Source organism: Buteo buteo, chromosome 22 (genome assembly GCF_964188355.1).
Source record: "Buteo buteo chromosome 22, bButBut1.hap1.1, whole genome shotgun sequence".
Taxonomy (NCBI): Eukaryota; Metazoa; Chordata; class Aves; order Accipitriformes; family Accipitridae; genus Buteo; species Buteo buteo.
The window spans coordinates 1,382,570-1,402,423 of NC_134192.1; the positions used below are offsets into that span (position 1 = coordinate 1,382,570).

Genomic DNA, 19,854 nt, shown 5'->3' on the forward strand with positions numbered 1-19,854 from the left:
GCAGGTGCTTATTACGATGAGAAAATGAGTTGAGAGGAGGAGGCTTGATCAAGGATAGAAGAAGCTATGGATAAAGCAAGGTTCCTCCTCTGTTGTGGCCAGGGGTACAGGCACAGCAATGCCTGTTTACTTCTGTTTTGGAAAACAGAAGCTAGTCAGCCTGCCAGAAGAAATGCTGGGAACTGACCTAATTATATAGGGAGTACCAAGTCAAACCAACTTCAGCATGATGCAATGCTTCTTTCCATGCCCAGCTCTGGGAAACTGCTCGCCCCCGTATAGGCAAACCTCTGGTTTACCCTTCTTGTATTAACCAGACACGTGAGGGAAACCATACTGCCTGCTGCTTTTTATCCAGCAGACTTGAACTTCCAGTGCCTCTTGTTTCTGTAGCACCTTCTGGTTGTTACCTTCACCTCTTACCTTGACAGTCCTCCAAAGACATGGGAAGATGAGTAACCCTCCACTGGAACGTTGTCCAAGTACTGAGAGACAGCATTTTTGGGACTGATTGAAGCTGCAAGGCAGATCTAGCTGGGAAATGCCATCTAGAGGCCAAAATGTGCTTTTACCTATTTTTTATGTTTGACTTCAAGTAATCATAGTGCTTGCTCCTTTCACTTCAGTACGATCCTATTCTCACACCACCTCTGTGTGAGGGCAGTGTTATTCCCACTTCTCAGATGAGGAGCTGGAGTTCTCTGCTGTGCTGCACCACAAGTCCCAAAAGCAGTACCATCTTTTCTGTGCAGCACTGCATCTGAACTAGAACACACTGTCCTTCAGGGCTTTCTGTACTCACTGGCTTGGGTTTAGCAGCTACCTCTACTGCACATAGCAGAGATGCATCTGAATTGTCCATTTTCACAAAAAGCCATTCTTCTAGTAACGAGCTACAAGTTTAGCGTCAGTCAACTACATTACAAAAACTAGAAGCGGGCCCAGCTTTACAGAAAGGAGCAAGGAACAAACATACTTCAGTCCTTCCTCACCCCTTAAAGCAGGTGAGATGCCTGGCCTTTTACAAAACCTTGGGAATAAAGCCACGTCTCTCAGCCAGGCGTGGTTTCACCATATGATTGTTCCTTTTATATGTCACAAATTTTCTTTTTATTTATTTTTTTAAATAGATGGGGCACTGGTACACACAGAAACAGTGAGGGAAGAAAGGGTCTTTCCATTAACACTGAGTTTGTGCTGGCACATTGATGCATCACATGGAGGCTAACACAGCTCAGGTCTTTGAAAGCAGCATCTGTCTCCCACTGAAATGGGATATATGATGACACCAGTAGATTCCAGAAAACCTAGGAACCACAGGGCTTTTTTTTTTTTTTTTTTTTTGAAGAACAAACTGCTGAAGAATTGCACTCTAGAATTCAAGCTTTAAATATTTAACCCTACAGGCTGGGGCGGGGGGGGGGGGGGGGGCGGGGCGGGAAAGGCCAAGATGGATGACTGGTGCAAACCAGAACTGTGTGAACTAGCCCAAGCAACTGGCTAGTATTTACTTCAAGATCAAGCAAAGCAAACGTCAGTAAAACTAGCTAGCTGTTAAAGCAGCAAATAAAAGTTTCCAGGAAAAAACAAGCCAACATAAAACTCTCCAGAAAACAGCCAGAAGTTAAAATAAAACTGATTTCTATAGGATTCTTGCAGCATATTGAGCTCCCAGATGAGGTTAAGGCTCATTGTGTGAGGCACTTCCCATACTTACGAAATTTGAAACACCAAAACTCCTCTAGAGCCAGGAACTAGCACGGAGGGAAGTTCCAACTCTAACCTAAACTCTTCATTTAGAAACAAAACAGAACTAAAGCACTTAAAAAGATTATAGGGTAAAGTACACTTAATATAACTGTCAAACTAAACAGCTTGGTCAACATAGAATTATGATAACCATTTTCTTGTGGAAAAGTTTTTTTCACGTACTAAGTGGTCAAAGCAATAAAAATCACCATTACCAGCAATAACATGTCAGGCAAGATGAGAGCTTTGTGCAGCTGGATCTTCCAACCAATGCAGTTTTTATGGGAAATAAGTGAGCTATGGTAAAATAGTATTTGCTGACTGACAACAGCCACAGCAAAGATTTCTCCCCCCACAAGCAGAATGATTAAAATCCTGTTTATGCTGAGATGTTCAGCATGGGATCTGCCCTTTCAAAGATGGAACACAAAATTAGGAAGTCATCTCTTCTTGATTTATTTGGGTTGTTTTTGAATAGAAATAGGCCCCTGCAGACACAAAGGCACATGCTTCCTTACAAAGAGAGGCCTAGCATGCCTTTTCTCAGGTTTCCTTCTGATGCCTCAGTAAGAAGTCAAATCACCCACCAATCATGGAGGGAATAACAAAATTGCTTCAATGATTTAAGAGATGGTGGCAGAACTCCTTTTTGGCATGAGCCTCTCTTTCATTGCTCTTGTATAGAAAAAAGCCAAACCACAGAGAGGAACCAATCGTGAGAAGTATTTCATTAACCAGTCTGCAGCTATGAGAAGAGGTGGCTGTTATCACCAGAGCAACAAAACAGAGGACAAGGGTGGAGAGAGAAGATGAAGGAATGCTGATGTGCTGGGTTGGGACTGAAGAGGGCACGGCAGGGTGTTTATTCATAGTCCACAGGGTTCAGCAGCTGTTTCAAAACAAGAAGTCACATCAAAGAAAAGAACTGTTAGCACAGCTCCTACATGAGTTTTTTTCAACCCAGATAAAGCTGTCTTTATAATGGTGAGGAGGAGAAGGGCCTTCAGGAAAACTCCCTGTTCCAGAGAATTAGTGAAATTTGCTTCAGTGTTCACGTTAAGATGTCAAAGCAATTAGGAAAATCAAGTAGAAAAAAATCCATCTAGGACTTCTCAGGCCTTAGCCCGGCGTAGGTGGGGGTAGCTCTGCAGAGTCCTGTCTATTGCTTCATCCAAGCTCACCACTGGTTTGTAGCCCATGTCTCTTTTGGCCCGTTCACAGCTGTAGTAGTGAAACGTTCCAGCTAATGCTACCCGCATAGGGGTAAAAGTAGGCTTGATGGTGACCAGTGGACTTAACAGCCACAGCACTAGAGACAGGAATAGGGCCAGGTAATATGCCAGCCAATAGGGAATATGGTACTTGGGAGGATCGTAGTTCAAGCCAGTCAAGATACGGGACATGAAAGCCCAGAAAGGAACTGGTTCATCATTTGTGATATGAAATGCCTGAAAGAAAGGAAGACAAAAAGCCAGGTGATAAAATCATTATGGTTTCACAAACTTGTCTTTGTGATGGCCCATCTCATGTTCACAAGGAGACTGACATCCCTGACTTGACTGAGAACACATTTTCATGAGAAACTGCTTTGCACTAACCACCTCTGTCTGAAAAGTGATGAACCCCTTCTTTGCTAAGAAAGCCAGCTACTTCTGACACCCTAGAGGTTAAGATTACTCATAGATGGTCAAACAAACTGAATGACACAACACAAGGCAAACACATTAAAGCATCCTAGCTGTATGTACAGTGCATGCCCAGAGCACGGTGGTGCCATGAAAATCTATGTTTCATCTGTTCTGAATTCTGCTGTAAAAGCTAAATAACTATGTTTTTTAAGCATGCATCTTGGCTGCCCACAATTCTGCCTGGATTTCCTTTCACAAGGAGTTTTATAGCATTAAGTTAGAGTATATTCATACATCTTAGCCCATGTGGTTGCACACAATGGTCACCAGATGGGCAACCATTCATTATACCCATAGACAGAAAAAAATTGACCCATTTGTGTGTGCTAGTTCCACTCATCTCCAAGATCGATGTTCAGTACAGACAAAAATCAGCATAAATTACAGAGCAGACACATGAAGCCAAGTGAGGCTTGCCGACAAAGTTCAGCTAGGGGACACCCACTGCCCTCCCCTTGCTAGGTCCTTCCTTACCTTCCCACACAGAGGAGAGTCCTTCTGAAGATTTTCTGCAGCTAGGATGTGTCCATGGACCACGTTTTCCACATAGGTGAAATCTACCAAGTTCTTCCCATCCCTGCACAGACAAAAGGAAGAAGTTTAGCCCTAAGGCAAGTTAGGCTGAAAATCTGCTTGTGGCAAATGGAAGGACTTTCACACAACATGTATTTATTTCAAGATTCCTCTTCTGCTCTGTTGCGCTGCAACTTCAGGCTATACCCTGTCAGAGAGAGGAAATCACTATGTGTTATTTTGGAGACAGAGGAAAGGCAGTTACTGTCTTAGCTCTTGTCAAGGCCCTCAAAGTTTACATTACTGTAACAGTACCATTTTTAAACCTCACACGTTACCAAGTATCTAGGTGTTGCAGATCCTACAGGTGTCAGAATCAGCAGAGTGGTCCACAGCAGCAGAACAAATACAAACAGAGTGGTAACTAGCACAAAGAAAGTCACTTAAGGACAAGCTTTCAATTATGGATTTCTTGGCTCATGAAATTCTAACTTACTCCCTCAATAAGCCAACCTCAGCCCCAGCTGAAACAGATTTAACCCACTGTGTTAAATCTATTTCTACACAGGTAGAGAAAATGAAAATTAATCTGCATATCGCTTTCAAGAGTCCAGCTAAATCAAACAAATTGTTTGTTACAAAACCATCACCACTTTCATTTGGCCATAAAAAACAGTATTGCTGCAATCCAACATTCTGAGAAAGAATTATTTTCATTTCCTATATTCATGGATGTATAACTATTTTATTTGCTTTCTTGGAAGGGATATACAGGTCTGTATAGCGGTAGGAAAACTTAAATGAGGAATGCGTGTTTGAGCTGGAAGAGAATGAAGACTTGCACAAAGTGGAAACCTTGAGTTTGTGTATGTTTGCTGCTCACAGATCAGTTTGAGGGATGGACTCAGAATTGAACTGTAAGGAAGAATGAGAACCAAAAAAAAAAAAAAACCAACAAAAAACCCAAAAAACACACCCAAAAAACCCAAAACCCCACCAAACCCAACACCAAAAAGACCACAACCCTATTCCCTTTCTTCCTTCTACCCGAAGCACATATTCACATGTGCACATATACATACAAACAAGCTCCCTGCATGTAATAAAAATCTATTGTAAATTAAAGAGCACATTTCTTTCAAGAGCATAATACAATTGATAAAAATATCCTTAGTAGTAACTCGAACTATTTCCTGCTCTAAAATTTCAGTGGTCCACTAGAAACTCTGCAAGGCTCCATAACAAGACAAATATCTTTGATCTTAGAATCAGAAATATTAAAACATTGCCATATAGGCTTTTGAATTGCAAGAACCTCAAATACCAGAAGTGTATATTAATTACATTAACATCAAGTAATCTGAGCTCTCTCATATTTAAAAGGACAGCTCTTTAGACAATGCAAAGAAAGCTCAAGCTATGTCAGCTTTCCCCACCAATATTCTTTTTGCATTATGAACACTTACCATCTGCATGCACGAGTCCCTAACACATAAGGATTTTTAAAAAACAGAATCCTGGGTCACAAGTGAAAAATTAAAGAAAGGTACTTTTTTCCATGCCACAACAACACTACTGATTTAATATAATTCCCTTCCAAAAGGGCTTTGTAGATTCAGCATCAATTTTAACAAAAACTATAAAATGACTGAGCCTTGCTCACCCAATTATGAACTTCATTTTGCCACTCTTAGCTGCTTGGATGAGGATGGGAACCAGCTGAGGGTCTCTGGGACCAAATATTCCATGGGGACGAATAGCAGTAGTGAAGAAATTGTTGCATGGGTCATTTGCACTGAGCACTTCCTGTAGGGAAAAAAGATAACCAAGTCAGGAGAGAAAGGCTGGGAAGAAAAATACAGCTTAGGAACATATTCCAAGATCATCACTAAAGGGGGTGGGCATTCCCCCATCTCCTTGGGAAGACATCGGTGGAAGAATTACTGTCCACCCTTGCCTTTACAAATGATCCTTCCTTTGTTCCCATCTCTTCTCCCACTTCTCTTTAATGAGAAAAACAGACAAAAATCTGTTTTCATTATTGAACACTTAATGAATTGACAGGCAAAGGAAGGGAACTCTTTGCCTCTCATTTAACACCACAGAAACCAGAGAAGCTTTGAAAGTTCCTTCACACCATGATTTCTTTATGGACATGTTGGAGAAAAGAAGGACACTAAGCAATTCAGCCTCCATCTCTCTCATCAATCAATGGAAGATTTCCACCATAGGCCTTCTTGATCTCATTCAGAAGGGTGTGATCCCATCTTCCTGGCAGTGCTAACCAGATTTAGCAGGGCATCTCTGAAGAAGATTTAATCTATTGGGAGTTCCCAAACAATGTGTTCTACTAATTTTTAACAGCTGCTGGATTTTCTATTAAAAATCCAAGAAAAACACATACAAATAAACACTGAATACTTTCTCTGTTTCACCCAAAACAAAGACATAATTACAAGCATAGTGGGCTAGACTTGATTGCTACTCACAAACTTCCACTTTATTAGTCCACTTTACTGCAAAGTGGTTATGCTTGTGAATGAACAGATGTTTTTATGCTGCATTTTCAATTAAGCTCTTTTTAAGGAACGTAAGAAAAATCCTTAAAGGCTAATGCTCAGCTTTAGAGGGCACACTGTCAGCTTCAGTATGGAAGCAAGTCTATATTCTTCAGGCACAAAAAGCATGGATTCTTTCCACAACTGAAATGCAAGCCACTGAAAAAAGTTCAAAAAAAATGTTTGTTCGCTTTGATTTAAAACATTGTCATTCCATATTTAAACCACAAATACTGCAGCATTAAGAACCTGAAATAGAACAGATGCTGGTGATCTGCTAATGTTCAAAGTAGTGGACATTCAGATGTAGGGGAAATTTTTAGATCTTTTTTAACAAGAATATTTTCAGCACATGGCCAATAGCATTAGCTTACAACGTGTTATTAGGCTGCCATGCCCCTTTAACTCAGTCCACATCTCCACCTTATCTTCTCCTTCCCCAGTGACTTGTTCACAATCCCAACTGTAACTTCAGGCTGCAATTCAGGTAAATGGGGTTCTGAAACAGCCTTCCAGTAGGAGCAGAGAAGGCAAAAAACTCCTCTCAACTGCTCTTAAAACAAAGCTGGATAAGTTAAGAAATGGGATTATCACATGGCTCTGGCAATGAAAGCAATATCTCTGCCAGTTCTTTTATTCCTCCTCTCGAAACCACCTCTGTAGCGTAACACACTATTTCATTCAACTGCCTTGGTAATTTATGTCACAGCCTTATTTTATTCTCTTTGTATTAAGTGAATACACTACTTAGGAGTTTCATCAGCCAAGGAAGACATAACTTAGAACTTATGTATTTCAACAGCCAGACAGCTGCTAGGAAAGCATCCCCTGGACCAACCCATCAGCATGCCTAGGGAAAAGGATGTGGGTCACTTGTGAAAGATGCAAGTGGTAGTCACCTGCCGTATTTGTCTGTAACAGAACAAATGAATCCACAGCTCACTAGCCTTTATGCTGAGAATAAGAGGGCTAAAATCAGACAGATTTGTCTAAAAGAAGGGAATTTTCTATTTCAGTTACACTCTGAAAACTCTGGCAGCCATATGCATGATTCTGCACAGGTTTTCTTTTCAACTGTAAGAACGAGATACTTCTTTCTAATGAAAGAGAGATTCTGAAGAACAAGAGAGATCTGTTCAGTCTTGAAGAGTCTGTTGTGTCCCCTAGGGCATGCCCTACTTTTAGAAGGGCAGTTTTAAGCATCGAAAATAACAACATTAACCATATTATGACAAATACCTTCTCCTGTAGAATCTTTGTCTCTGTGTAATAGTCAATAGGGTTTTTTGCATAAGGGAGGTCTTCTGATCCATTTTTTATGTCTGTGCCCTCAAAAACTACACTGGCACTGCTAGTTAACACCAGTTTCTGCAATAGATGTGGAAGAAAACGTTGTTTAAAACCTAAACCAAAAGGGTCATTATTGACGAAGACTGAGTAAAGACAATAACATTTAAGCAACTGATTCTACAGATAATAATCCAAGTCTAGAAGAATGTAGGCTAACAGAAGATGATCTGCGATTGCAGGTAAGAAAACTCCCACTCTTTTAATTGACTCTGTCACACTGTTTAGCGCTACCTAAAGGAGATTAAAACATTTCAACAAACATGTAAGGCAGCCAGTCAAGGGGAAAACATCTCCAGGAAAATCAGAGTGCCCACTTGGCTTGGCATATTTTAGCACTTAACATGCAACAAGCGTTTTTAAGAGATATTTGCTCATCTTGACGATAACGATACCACAGTAGATTAAACCAAAAAGAATTCTTATATTGGATGTTTTTGTTGGATAAAAACATACCCTAGTGGATTCAAAACAGGAAGTCAGTGATGTATTTGAGTAATCAGAAACATGTGGTTTTAAATAAGATCTACACTGCAATAAAAAGATGACTAGATCCAACAAGTTCCAACAAGGCTTAACTCCTTGCTCTGACAGAATCCAGACTAAGCCTGAAGGTAAACACCACATTGCTCATTTCCTACAACAGCTTATTACATGAGGGGGGAAAAAAACCCAACATACAACAAACTGTCAGGCCGGGAGTCCTGTGCAATAGACATCATTTAATTCTAAACATTATCACTTCTGTGTTTGCACATGGACACTGCGCAAAATACATGCTTTGGGGACAACATCTCTGCCCAGAATAAGTAAGGGATCTTTACAGGCATTGCACTTGAAAATTTGCTAAGAATTTAAGTGAAAACTCATGTGATATCAACATAACATAAGGAGAAAAAAAACCAAAAAAAACCCACAACCTTGCCTGAACAGCGGCCTGGTTTCCTCTGGCTTTCTTTTGTGGGCAAATGACTTTCTAAACCAAATTATCCTGAGATTATGGCATAAGTGTGTTCCTTCTCATTATATGTCAAAGAATTCACATAGGTAATAGATGCCATCAATAATTCCACTGCTGGAAGAGCTATCTTTAGAGTTGTCCCCTTATTAAAGCATGAAAGAATCCACTTGTCAGTCATGGTTCTCCCATGGGTGATTCCCACACATCTAGTAGGACAAATTTTAATGGATGCTTTTCCTACAGTCAGGAATATTGCAATGTGTAGGTTTTCTGTGGCAAACATGGACTGAGCTTACCCCAGACACTAAGCGGGAGACCAAGAGTCTCTATTCTACTAATTTTCACAGAACAACTAGCAGTTCAGTATCTCAGAGACCTTTGCCCCTCTATCAAACTAGATTGAAATTGGTCCATGCTCCAATTGTTATAAAGTCACATCAGCATCTTATAGTCTCCATGTGCTTTCCTACCCTTACCTGCACTCCAGCTTCTTTGCAGGCTTCAATGACTGCTTTGGTTCCCATAAAATTCACCTTATAAAAGAGTTCCCTGTTGTCACTTGAAGGTGCTGGTGATGCACAATGAAATGCCACTGACACACCTTGTAAAGCTGGGAGCAAAGCCTAGAAGACACATCGCATGAGACAGCAATGAAGCAACAGCAATAGTGCCTTCTCAGGAAAAAAAAAAAAAAAGAAGGAAATAAGACACAGTTCTTTTTCTCATGGAAACAAAACCACTAAGTTTCAAGTCATGTTCTTTCCATAAAGGTGAGCAGCTGGAATAGGATTAGAGTCCAGGATCTTCACAACATCCTCTCTTGCTAGACAAAAACGCAATACATCATCTTTTCTTTCCGGAGGAGAACCTAGGAACCTTCTGAGACCTGGAGGCTATCTAGACTTAACTACTTGCAATAGTCTCAAGTGCAAGTATGAGACTCAAAATAACCTGGAGGTAGGAGTCGGAAAACTCAGCAAGCAGCAGGTTTAACAGCCAACAGTACCCCATGGCACTGTCTGTGTTTGAGATAACTGTCATAAAGCTCTGAGACATGATACCTTATACTGGTGGGGAGATGTCTCTTCACATTGTATACAAATGTTTTTGCCAAGGCTCGCACACATGACTGAGTTAAGGTAAGAGTTCTTAGCATGCCTTAACTGTTAGGAATAATGCATTCTGCCGTTCTCATGCAGCTGAGGTTAGCTAGGAGAGCACCCACATGCAATTACCAACAGTGATTATAATTAGACTGTATATCTGAGCTAACAGTAATGCAAATCATAATACAGAAACAAGTTCTGTTCTTTTCAGCTTCAAGCAGACATCAAATATATTTCTTTAAATGTTCTACATGAGGGTTCCACAGAAAACTGCTTAGGCTACTGACTTCACAGGGAAAGGTTGGGGGGCATCCTACGTACCCTTTCACAACCTGTGCAATGCCTTCAGGTGTTTTAGGGCTTCAGGCAAGGCTCGGTAAGCTATTTGAATGAACATTTATTTAAACAGACATCTTTTCTATCTACCCATGTCATGTACCATTGTTAGTCTCTACCTCTTTGTCGCAAAGGTCTCCCAGGAAGAACTGCACTCTGTCATTTTCAAATCTCTTCTGAATATCAAACACATTGACCATGTAACCCTTCTCCAGGAGCTGCTCCACCATGTGCTGGCCTAAGAATCCTGACCCGCCGATCACTGTACATTTCTTACCAACCTGTAGAGACAGGGAGAAAAGCACTTTAGCAAGCAGACATACACCAACAAACTGCGCAAGTAAACTGATCTGAACTTCCCCAGATCAAAGTGTGCTGGAATTTTGCACAACTAGTCAGTAGCTAGTTTAATTGGAGGAGTCTAAATTCAGATATCAAAAGACTCTTCAATATGTCTGTGCTATCACAGTAACTTAAAAGTTCAGACATGCTAATGGTCCACATGGCTCACACGCTGGCTTGTATTTTGGCAGGACTCTGCCTCATAACCAAGTGGCTCACATAGTAGGGAAGGAAAAGAGGACTGGCTCTGACAAACGCTGCCCTGATGGTAAAGCAAATAAAATTTGCTTCAGCCACATGGCACAGATAATTCAGAATACTAAAACTGTCACCGTTAGCAAGGACAAAACTATTTTCAGAGCATGTGAAACCTAGGCTTCTCCAAGCCAAGAAAGCAATCAGGTAAAGGCAAGGCTTGTCCTTTTTAGTTAGTCATTAGTTCTTCCTTTCTTTTTTTAAGCTTTTTAAAATCAATGGCTAGAGGCACTAATTAACAGATTCCAGCCTGGTCACTCGTCTAACAGGACTAAGACTGAAGACCTTACCGCCAGCACAGAACATACAAGCAACGAGTCTGAGGAAGCTTTTGCACAAAGAATGCTCTGTCCTGGTTGGAAATAGACTTGCTCCTTATTGTTGCTACCAAAAACCCACCTCTGCAGTTATTCTATCGAGCTGAAGGGAATTTCAACCCAGTGAAACCGCACAAAGACAACAATTGTTCAGAAGTTTCTAAGTGCTACATCCTTAAACAACAGTTCTACTGCAAAGTGTCGACTATCCACAACAAAAATTAGAAGAGTTCACTGCAGTTGCTCAGTTACATTAAATCATAACCAGTTATTTAGAATGGTGCATACAAAGTACAGTCTGATTAAAAAAAATTAAAAGTTCTAATGGGTTGGCCCAGTGGCCTATTTGGTTTTGATAGCTGCAAGAGAACAGACAACATAGAATATGTGAGTCTAAGGACTCTCTGCAGTTCACTCTCCTTGTATTCCCCCACTACAACAGTTTTGCATTTGCTTTACTCATCAGCTTCCTGATTCTCTAAAGTCTGTCACATCCCTCCCCTCTGTGGTGTCCTCTCCCTGTTGAGGGGTCTAGCCTTTTCAGTTTCTCCTCAAAAGGCAGTCGCTCCCTTCCATCGATATTTTTTACTTGCCTTCCCCTGTACCCTTTCTCATTCCAGTGAGTTCTTCATAAAATGAGAACACCCGAACTGCAGACCGCACTTAGATGTGCTGAACTGAAGTTTTACAGCGGCAGAATGACGCCCTCTGTCTGGCTTTAAACATCAGAATCGTTTTTTACCAGTACAGATGAGATAGTTCAGGTTTTTCTGTATGATAGTTTTCCACTTGCCAAAGTATAAGGACATTATTCTAACTGGTGATGAGAAGCAGACTATTTTAATAATCCTTAGTGCATATTTATAATATACAATACAATCTAGTACACACACCTCTTGGGAAAGTACTAAATGAACCAACTCAATAACCAGAATCAGTATAACTGCAGCTAACAGTGCCGCACCTGGATTAATTAGCTGGTTTAAAAAATGCAGGTAGAAAGCCAGGTTACACATGACTATATTGATTTTAGGATATGAATTGCTACCTATCTAGTGCTGTGAAGATACAACAGCTTGTTCACACTCTCTACCATGACACCACATTGGGTTTTTTGTTTCTTTGTTTCCTAAATATCTGAGATTCACTGGTCTTCCATAAGCTTCATATGAATTAATAAGAAAATAGTTCAGAAGGTAGAAATCTCTATAAACAAGAACCACAGGTAATGTAACAGAACAGCTTAATAAGATGTACTCCTAAGAGTAACGTCCAAACACCTCTCTGAGCTAAGCAAAATGTTACACTTCCCATATTCTAATCTCCTATATCCAATGCAGTAATCACAGAAAGAGGTTACAATGATCTAGTAGGTCTCACGGACCTCAACTGGGCCTTCACCTGCACTACAACATGGAATAATGTTATAAGGCATGTAGAAATGATCCTGGAGTAACTAAATCTCCAGACTAATTGATTTGGCAGCACTGACAAGGCCACTGGTGTTCTTGCGGGGATTGGAGCATTCCTGGATCTTTGGAACTAAACACAGCAAATGATTCCTTGGAAAATCACGTTTCCCCCACCATTACCTCTAGAATTAGTATTAATGCAGGAACAGTCTCATGTCATCCCTAGCAATATTCAGAAGAAGCAACTATGAAAATATGTTTCTGCAAGACAAGTCTTCATAAAGCATTGTTTAAGTCCTCAACTTACCGATCTGAGGTGTGTGGCCATTTCTCAGATGATTCACTATCAACCCGATTCCTTTAAAAAAGGACAATATTATTTTATTCACAATACAATACTTTACTTAAGCATGCCATTAACACAAACCAAACTTTTTTTAAAAACCACATTTCTAGTTATAGAAATTGAGGTTTGAAGCCATTATGCTAAAGCAGAAGCATGAAAAAAATGAGCTAATTCTCTCTGCCCTGCTGAACAAAATAAGCAGTACAAGAGTAACAGTGAGATCAAATAGCTTTCTCAAAGGCATAATTTTAATACAATAAAATACCCTCAATAATATAGGCACCATCTTATTTTAGCTAGTATTAGCTTCATGCACTTCCTTTAAGTCTGAACATTTATACTCCAAATAACATGAGCACAATTGCAGGTTTTGACAATGTCCTCTTCAAAAATATAGCCGCTCAAGAGTGTTAGGAACAACAAAATAAAACTGAAGTTCAAGCAGTTCAGCAGAATCATGCCTGCCTGTTCCACAGCAGCAGACACAGCACAGAAGAAACACCAGCGCTCACTGGTGCCCATCAGCGAAGAGAGGGGAGCTAGTGGTGAGATTTTCCAAGTTTTCACATCACAGGCTGTTGATACCACCAGTTTCATTAAAATACGCTCTTCCTCCCAGCAATAGCAAACAAAATTCCCAACTCAGCTGGGATCCTACTGTTTGGGATATAATTGAAAGACAGAAAAAGACAACATGTCTATTTAGATCCGTTTCCAACATAAAGACAAGCTGCACACAAAGACTTCTGACAGCTTTACGGGCTCTTTAAACCACCACTATGATAAACTACTGCTTTAGAGGCCGATTTGATTCTCCTTATTCCTAGTCAGTGCTACCCACTACTTCCTACTGCACTGAGATGGATCAAAGCTATGACTAGCTGAAAATTAATCATTTTCTGCCTGGGTTGGTTTTTCAGCCAGAGCAGCTCTCTGACCTATCTCACTTCATGAACACCAGTGCCAACACAACTGGATGAGATCCAGGAACAGCTACACCAATGTTGCTATAAAATTATCACAGTACCATGCCTCACGCAAGCAAATACATCTGCGGGACTGGCTTACTCTGCAAGCTACACGGTTTAGCACTCTTCATTTTTTATTTTTCTGAAAAGCCCTTTGAAATGGCAAGGAAAAAGCCAAAAAAAGGCAGGATTGGTGCCTGCCCAGCCAGGAACACCAAACTGGTTTGGAAGTATGGGCACAGGGTGACCCACCTTCCAGTTGCCCCCTCTTCCACCCCCACATCTCCCTTAACACAGGCCTTACCCCTCTCCAAAATGCAATTTATGAACTACTTCGTCTTCAGTTCCCCTCCAGTTCTCTCAGCCGCCCCATCCCAGAGCCCCCCCACCCCTTCAGCCGCCCTCCACACCCACCCAGCTTCTCCCACCCCCAGCTTTCCTCCTACGCCACTACAGCCTGCCCTTCCTCATACCACAGCCCTCCTCACATCCCTGCGGCCTCCCCTATCCCCAGCACCTCAGACCCCAGCTTCCCACTCCACACCCCCCACAACCTACCCTCTACCCCACACCTCCTCACACCGCCCCCACCTTCTCGGCCCCTCAGCCTGCCCCTCCACACACCCCACAACCTTCCTCATGTCCCAGCCCTCCTCACAGCCTTGCGGCCTCCCTCGCCCCCAGCTTCCCTCCCTACACACCCCACAACCTACCCCGCGTTCCCCTACAGCCTCCCCTACCCCCCCCCTTAGCTCCCCAGCCCCCACATCCCACCCCACACCCCCGCCCTCCTCACAGCCCTGCGGGCTCTGCTGCCTTCAGCCTGCCCCTCCACAGCCCCCATGACCTTCCCCGCACCCCAGCCCTCCTCACGCCCCTCAGCCTCCCTCACCTCACCCCGGCCCTCCTCACGCCCCTCAGCCTCCCTCACCTCACGCCCCTCAGCCTCCCTCACCTCACCCCAGCCCAGCCCAGCCCAGCCCTCCTCACGCCCCTCAGCCTCCCTCACCTCACCTCACCTCGGCCCTCCTCACGCCCCTCAGCCTCCCTCCCCTCACACCGACCCCCCGCCCTCACCTCACCTCACCGACGTCGCCCTCTGCCCTCCGCAGCCCGCCCTTACTCCCGGCCCGGCTCCGCCCCCCGTGTCAAGCCCTTCCCTCTCTCCCTCCCGCTCCACCAATCGGCGCGGACGCTTCCAGCAGGCCCCGCCCACTCCACCGGCTCCCGCCGCTTCTCCTCCCGAGCGCCCTGGGCTGAGCATCGCGCTAGCCGGCTATCGCTCGCTGATTGGTCCGCGGCCTCCCCCGCTTCGGCCAATGGCGTTGACGGGAGGAGGAGAGGCGCTTCTCCCCGGTCAGTCGCCTCTTGGATCCGCCCCAGCCACGTATTGACCAATAGCTATCGCCTAAGCGCCTCCCGCCCTGACTCTCCACCAAATAGGAGTGAGGGTTGCCATAGCAGCGGCGTAGGGGTATCAGCCAATGGGAAAGGGCGGCATTGAGTCTCGGCCTGCCAGGACTGGAGCCGTCCCCAGGCACCGGCCGCCGGGATGGTGAGTGCGGCCCGGCCCGGCCCGGCCCTGCTCCGCTCCGGTTTCCCGGCGCTACGGTCGGCGGGGCTGCGGGGGAGGCCCCTGTCAGCCCGGAGCGGCCCCGGGGCCGCGGTGGGGGCTGGGGGCTGAGGGCTGAGGCGGCCGCTCTCCCACCGGCCCTTCCCGGAGCGGTGCGTCGCTGCGGTGGCGACGGCGGCCTGATCCTCCTTTGCCTTTGTGTTGCTGTGCCAAGGCCTCCAGCTTTAAGAAGCCTTCGCTAGGAGCCGCGTCCCAGAGGAAGAAGGGGAGTCCCAAGCTGGAGCTCACTGAGGAGCAGAAGCAGGAGATCCGGGAGGCTTTCGACCTGTTTGACACAGACGGCACCGGGAACATAGATGTTAAGGAGCTAAAGGTCAGAATTTTCCTGGTGCTAAAAGCACAGTTCTACTGAGGTTATAAAATAACAGGGGCATAAACGCCTAAATGACTTTACACAGGAAAGGAGAGATTCCCCCCCCCCCCCGCCCCCAGCATAAAACCTTGTTGTCAACAGGTACTTTTTTCTCTTTAATGGCTCTTTACTGCTGTTATCAGGTGTCTTTAGGGCCAGGCAAAAAGTGGGAGTTTTCCCCCCCTCTTATGTGTTGTTGAGGATTGCATGCTTAGAAAATTAGCTTACCCAAGCTATGGAATACACCAATGTTACTCATTTTCAGGCTTTTATTTCTTGCAAAACATTTTCGGTCCCTCCCCACCCCTGTCCTTTGGGAAGAACAGTAATCAATAAATTAGGACTTATGCTTTCAGAATTTGCCCTTCCTATGTGCTAGCTGGATGTCCATATTACTTAAGACTATAGGGAGGAGAGCTGATTTCAAACTTGGCACTCATCCCTTTATCAAAGGAGGAAAAAGTAAAGTGTGTAGGTGTGCATGCATGTGTCTGCCAATGAAGGCATCCTTGGATATGCTGCTTGTAGGAGTGTTATCAGAAAGGCACACAAAGTCTTTGAGTTGTGTTTTCCCAACATTCATTGAAAAAGTTTTTTGTTACTAGAATAAAAAATTGCGGTCTACCAGCTTTAAGACCTTCCATGTTTGTGCCATCAGATCAGGTTGTTAGAGTTTGGTAGATTTGCAGGTATGATGGAAACTTCTTTCATGAGTCGCTTGTCTTGAAGTCACTTTGTTGAGACATTTCTGGGTCTTCCATTTAGCCATCTTGCTTCCAACAGGGCCTGAAATAAGCTGCCTTTTTTTTTTTTTTTTTTTTTTTTAATTATTCAGTGCCTTATTTCTCAGTGCAAAGGGAATACTAGTAGCAATTGCCTTGACAAGAATAGAGTAACATTGAATTTTCCAGTAGCCTTGGATTGCTATCCACAGCACTGTGTGACAGTTTGGGATTTTTCCTTCAAAATATGAATCAAAGTGGGATTCTTTTATGCTCTGAGTGCCCATCACAAGAATTTTAAAAAGTATATACCAAAATAGGTATGCTAAGACCTTATAAAAAAAAAATCCAAATTTTCTCAGAGAAAATATTTCTCCCAAGACTCTGTTATATACCCTTACCCTCCAAATTCTTGACAGTTCTGAGCTGGGACTGGTGGACGCAGTGGTAAGAATGTGCTAAGGAAATTTCTGAATTAACTGAAGGACAAGTCCAGAATATGAATAGTTGTATTCCCATTTTCTGCATCTTGATATGCCCCTGTGTGTAGAGAAGCATTGCTCTAAGTCTACCTCCTACCTTGCTGTTTTCCTTGAGGCACAGAATGCGTGTTTTAACATGGTGTGGCACAAAGTTCAAATTTTTTTACCCTCCATGGTTTTTTTATAGTTTTGTATGATTTATATTTGTCCTTACAGGTGGCCATGAGAGCACTAGGTTTTGAACCTAAAAAAGAAGAGATCAAGAAAATGATATCAGATATCGATAAGGAAGGAACAGGAAAAATCAGCTTCAATGACTTCTTGATAGTGATGACACAGAAAATGGTGTGTAAATTTTAAAACTCAAAGTGAAAGCAATTTTGAAAATGGCTGAGTACCTTTCATCTCCTTTTGGTTTTAGTGGAAGATGAAAGCACTATTTTAATCTTAACAACAAAATATATAAAAGTTAGAATTGCAAGACAATCTATCTCATTTTCAAGGTAAGGTTGAAATAATTATGTCATTAACAAGTTTCTTTGGCAGTCAGTTTTGTGTGTGTGTGAGAAAAGGGAAAAACTGAAATCAAGATTTTTATCACAGATTAAAACCAGCTCTGGCCTGCAGAAAGCTGTCGGGATTATTGACACGTGACACGGATGACTCTGTAGCAATGCATTGTATTTTCTTGAGTTTTAAGATATTTACAGATGAAATTGCTGGTTTTAAAAATCTTAAAACATGTTGAGTAAAACCAGATATTTAACAGTGGAAGATCCTGATAGTGAAATCCCAAAGACATCTCACTAGCTATGAAAGAAAGAAAATTCCCTGTAGCCCTGAAGTTCAGGAGGCATGGTTGTCTACCTTCAGCCTTTGTACGTATACTTCCTGCTGGCTGGGCTTCCTTAAATTTGCTCTTAAGAGAGTTTCTCAGTCTATCCAATGCTTGTCTTTTATAACTTTGAGTGTTACCTACAACATAACCACTACTTTTTTTCCTTAAACTTATGCTCACTTCTTTAAGGCCGAAAAAGATTCCAAAGAGGAGATTCTCAAAGCTTTCAAACTCTTTGATGACGATGAAACTGGCAAAATCTCTTTCAAAAATCTCAAACGTGTTGCCAAAGAACTGGGGGAAAATCTCACAGATGAAGAGCTGCAGGTTTGTACCTGATATATGAAACCATATCGTACACAAACACTCACTGTCTGCCTTTGTGTATAGTGAACATAGAAAGGTCCAGATTACGCTGTCCTTGTTGAATAGGAAGGCAGTCACAGAATGTTCCATGTATTTCTTGGTTTCATATTTACATTTGTTTAAAACCTATGTAAATAGTCACAGTCTAATTCTCCTTCTGTCTGAAGAGCTGAGCCATCTCTGACTGATCTGCTAAGCACTAGAGCTAGCAGCAAGAATAAGGAATGGGAATCTCTGTCTCGGCAGGGGAAGGAAGCCCTCTCAGGGTCAGGTTTTAGGTAAAGGCAGCAATCTCAGTTTTAGGTGCTGTCCTCTAGTGTCCTGCGGGATCTTTACACTTGAACTGTTAGGAAAATGTCTCCTGGCAGAGATGGAAGAGCTTCTGTCAATTTGTGATTGTGAAATGGACTCTGAGGTCAAAGATGGGTCAGGCATACATGGCTGTCGAAATTGCATCAGTAGAATTGCAGTTTTATGGAGTTACAATGATGTAAAAGGAACAACTCTGCTCCAAGCACTTTGTTTCTTCCAGGACAGTTCCTATAATACAATGTTCTCTATACAGATTTTTGTGTAAATAGATAACGAAAAACACATTATTGTCTAGTTTAGTAAATATTGTGTAGCATAGTAGGTCTGACATTAAGCTAATGCTGTCCCCTTCAATACAATTTACTAAAAAGTGGTTCTAATTCTGAATTAATCTAATAATTCTAATCCTAGTCTAATCTGTATCTAATTTCTGAATACAAATATCTTTCAGGAAATGATCGATGAAGCAGATAGAGACGGGGATGGGGAAGTGAACGAGCAAGAATTCTTGCGGATCATGAAGAAGACCAGCCTTTACTGAAAGAGAATTTTATTTATTTTTGCACATATGTATATATGTTTGGTCAGTGCCTCACTTTTTTACAGTCTTTTATTTCTTTTGAGATGGCAGAAAATGTAGGTCAATATTTTTTTTTAAGTGGATGATCTTAAACCCATGTTTGTGAACAGTTACCAAGTGCTAACCTGTTTATGTGTAGTAACGTGGGTGCTTGTTTGTGCTCATAAGATGTTTATACTCTTTGTTTTCAATACACAAATCACATCTTTCAGTGACAGTGTTCAGGTCCTTCTCTGACTAAAAAACATGTGGCAAATGATTATGGTTTGGTAAAGAGAGGACTCAAAACCAGACAGTGTAAATGTCTTATTTCCCAGCAGTTGAAATTTTTGGTTTAATGTCTTTGTTTGGGCCCAGCTATAGTGAACACTTTATATGATGTATTTGCAGGGATCAGCTTTTTATACTCTGTCTTATGGTGATTATTCCCTCACCCTTTTTTAGTATGTTCTGTAAACTGAAAAAAAAAAAAGTAAGTAAATGGACTGCTGCAACTTAACTTACTGCTGTTCAGTTCACATGTTTAAAGAAATCTCTTTGCGAAAGAAGAGGAAAGTTACCAGTGCTGCTGCTGAAAGCTCTGTATGTTTGCAGGAATGTTCAGTGGCTGCAAATACAAGATTGTATTTATAATAAAGTGTCTTATTTTAAGCCATCGGAGTTGTGCAAAG

General features: G+C 42.3%; 2 protein-coding genes across 4 annotated transcripts; one reads left to right on the top strand and one right to left on the bottom strand.

Moving 5' to 3' along the window:
- Nucleotides 1–2,189: 2,189 nt before the first annotated feature.
- Nucleotides 2,190–15,048, bottom strand: NSDHL (NAD(P) dependent 3-beta-hydroxysteroid dehydrogenase NSDHL). 3 transcript variants are annotated; one of them, XM_075053708.1, is made up of 8 exons: nt 14,981–15,048; nt 12,892–12,942; nt 10,378–10,539; nt 9,293–9,439; nt 7,748–7,876; nt 5,614–5,756; nt 3,912–4,014; nt 2,190–3,197 (listed from the first exon to the last, which is right to left on the bottom strand). In XM_075053708.1, exons 2-8 carry the CDS (start codon nt 12,910–12,912, stop codon nt 2,862–2,864), a joined length of 1,041 nt encoding a protein of 346 aa, XP_074909809.1. In that variant the 5' UTR covers nt 12,913–12,942; nt 14,981–15,048; the 3' UTR covers nt 2,190–2,861. The 3 variants fall into 3 exon arrangements, with proteins under 3 accessions (XP_074909809.1, XP_074909810.1, XP_074909812.1); XM_075053709.1 differs by having other exon boundaries at nt 14,976–15,048; XM_075053711.1 differs by lacking the exon at nt 7,748–7,876.
- Nucleotides 15,049–15,360: 312 nt separating this feature from the next.
- On the top strand, nt 15,361–19,838 carry CETN2 (centrin 2). Its single transcript, XM_075054075.1, has 5 exons — nt 15,361–15,453; nt 15,686–15,844; nt 17,304–17,432; nt 18,115–18,252; nt 19,055–19,838. The coding sequence occupies exons 1-5, from the start codon at nt 15,451–15,453 to the stop codon at nt 19,142–19,144; spliced, it is 519 nt and encodes a 172-aa protein (XP_074910176.1). The 5' UTR covers nt 15,361–15,450; the 3' UTR covers nt 19,145–19,838.
- Nucleotides 19,839–19,854: the final 16 nt, after the last annotated feature.

Bases quoted from the DNA above. Each gene is read 5' to 3' on its own strand.
- NSDHL (XM_075053708.1), bottom strand. From the start codon at position 12,912: ATGGCCACACACCTCAGATCG. The intron at 7,877-9,292 runs GTAAGGGTAGGA...CATCTATTGCAG, and splicing joins GCAAAGAAGCTGGAGTGCAG to AAACTGGTGTTAACTAGCAG. The intron at 5,757-7,747 runs GTATTTGTCATA...TTTTCCCTACAG, and splicing joins CAAAGATTCTACAGGAGAAG to GAAGTGCTCAGTGCAAATGA.
- CETN2 (XM_075054075.1), top strand. The intron at 17,433-18,114 runs GTGTGTAAATTT...CACTTCTTTAAG, and splicing joins TAGTGATGACACAGAAAATG to GCCGAAAAAGATTCCAAAGA. The intron at 18,253-19,054 runs GTTTGTACCTGA...AATATCTTTCAG, and splicing joins TCACAGATGAAGAGCTGCAG to GAAATGATCGATGAAGCAGA.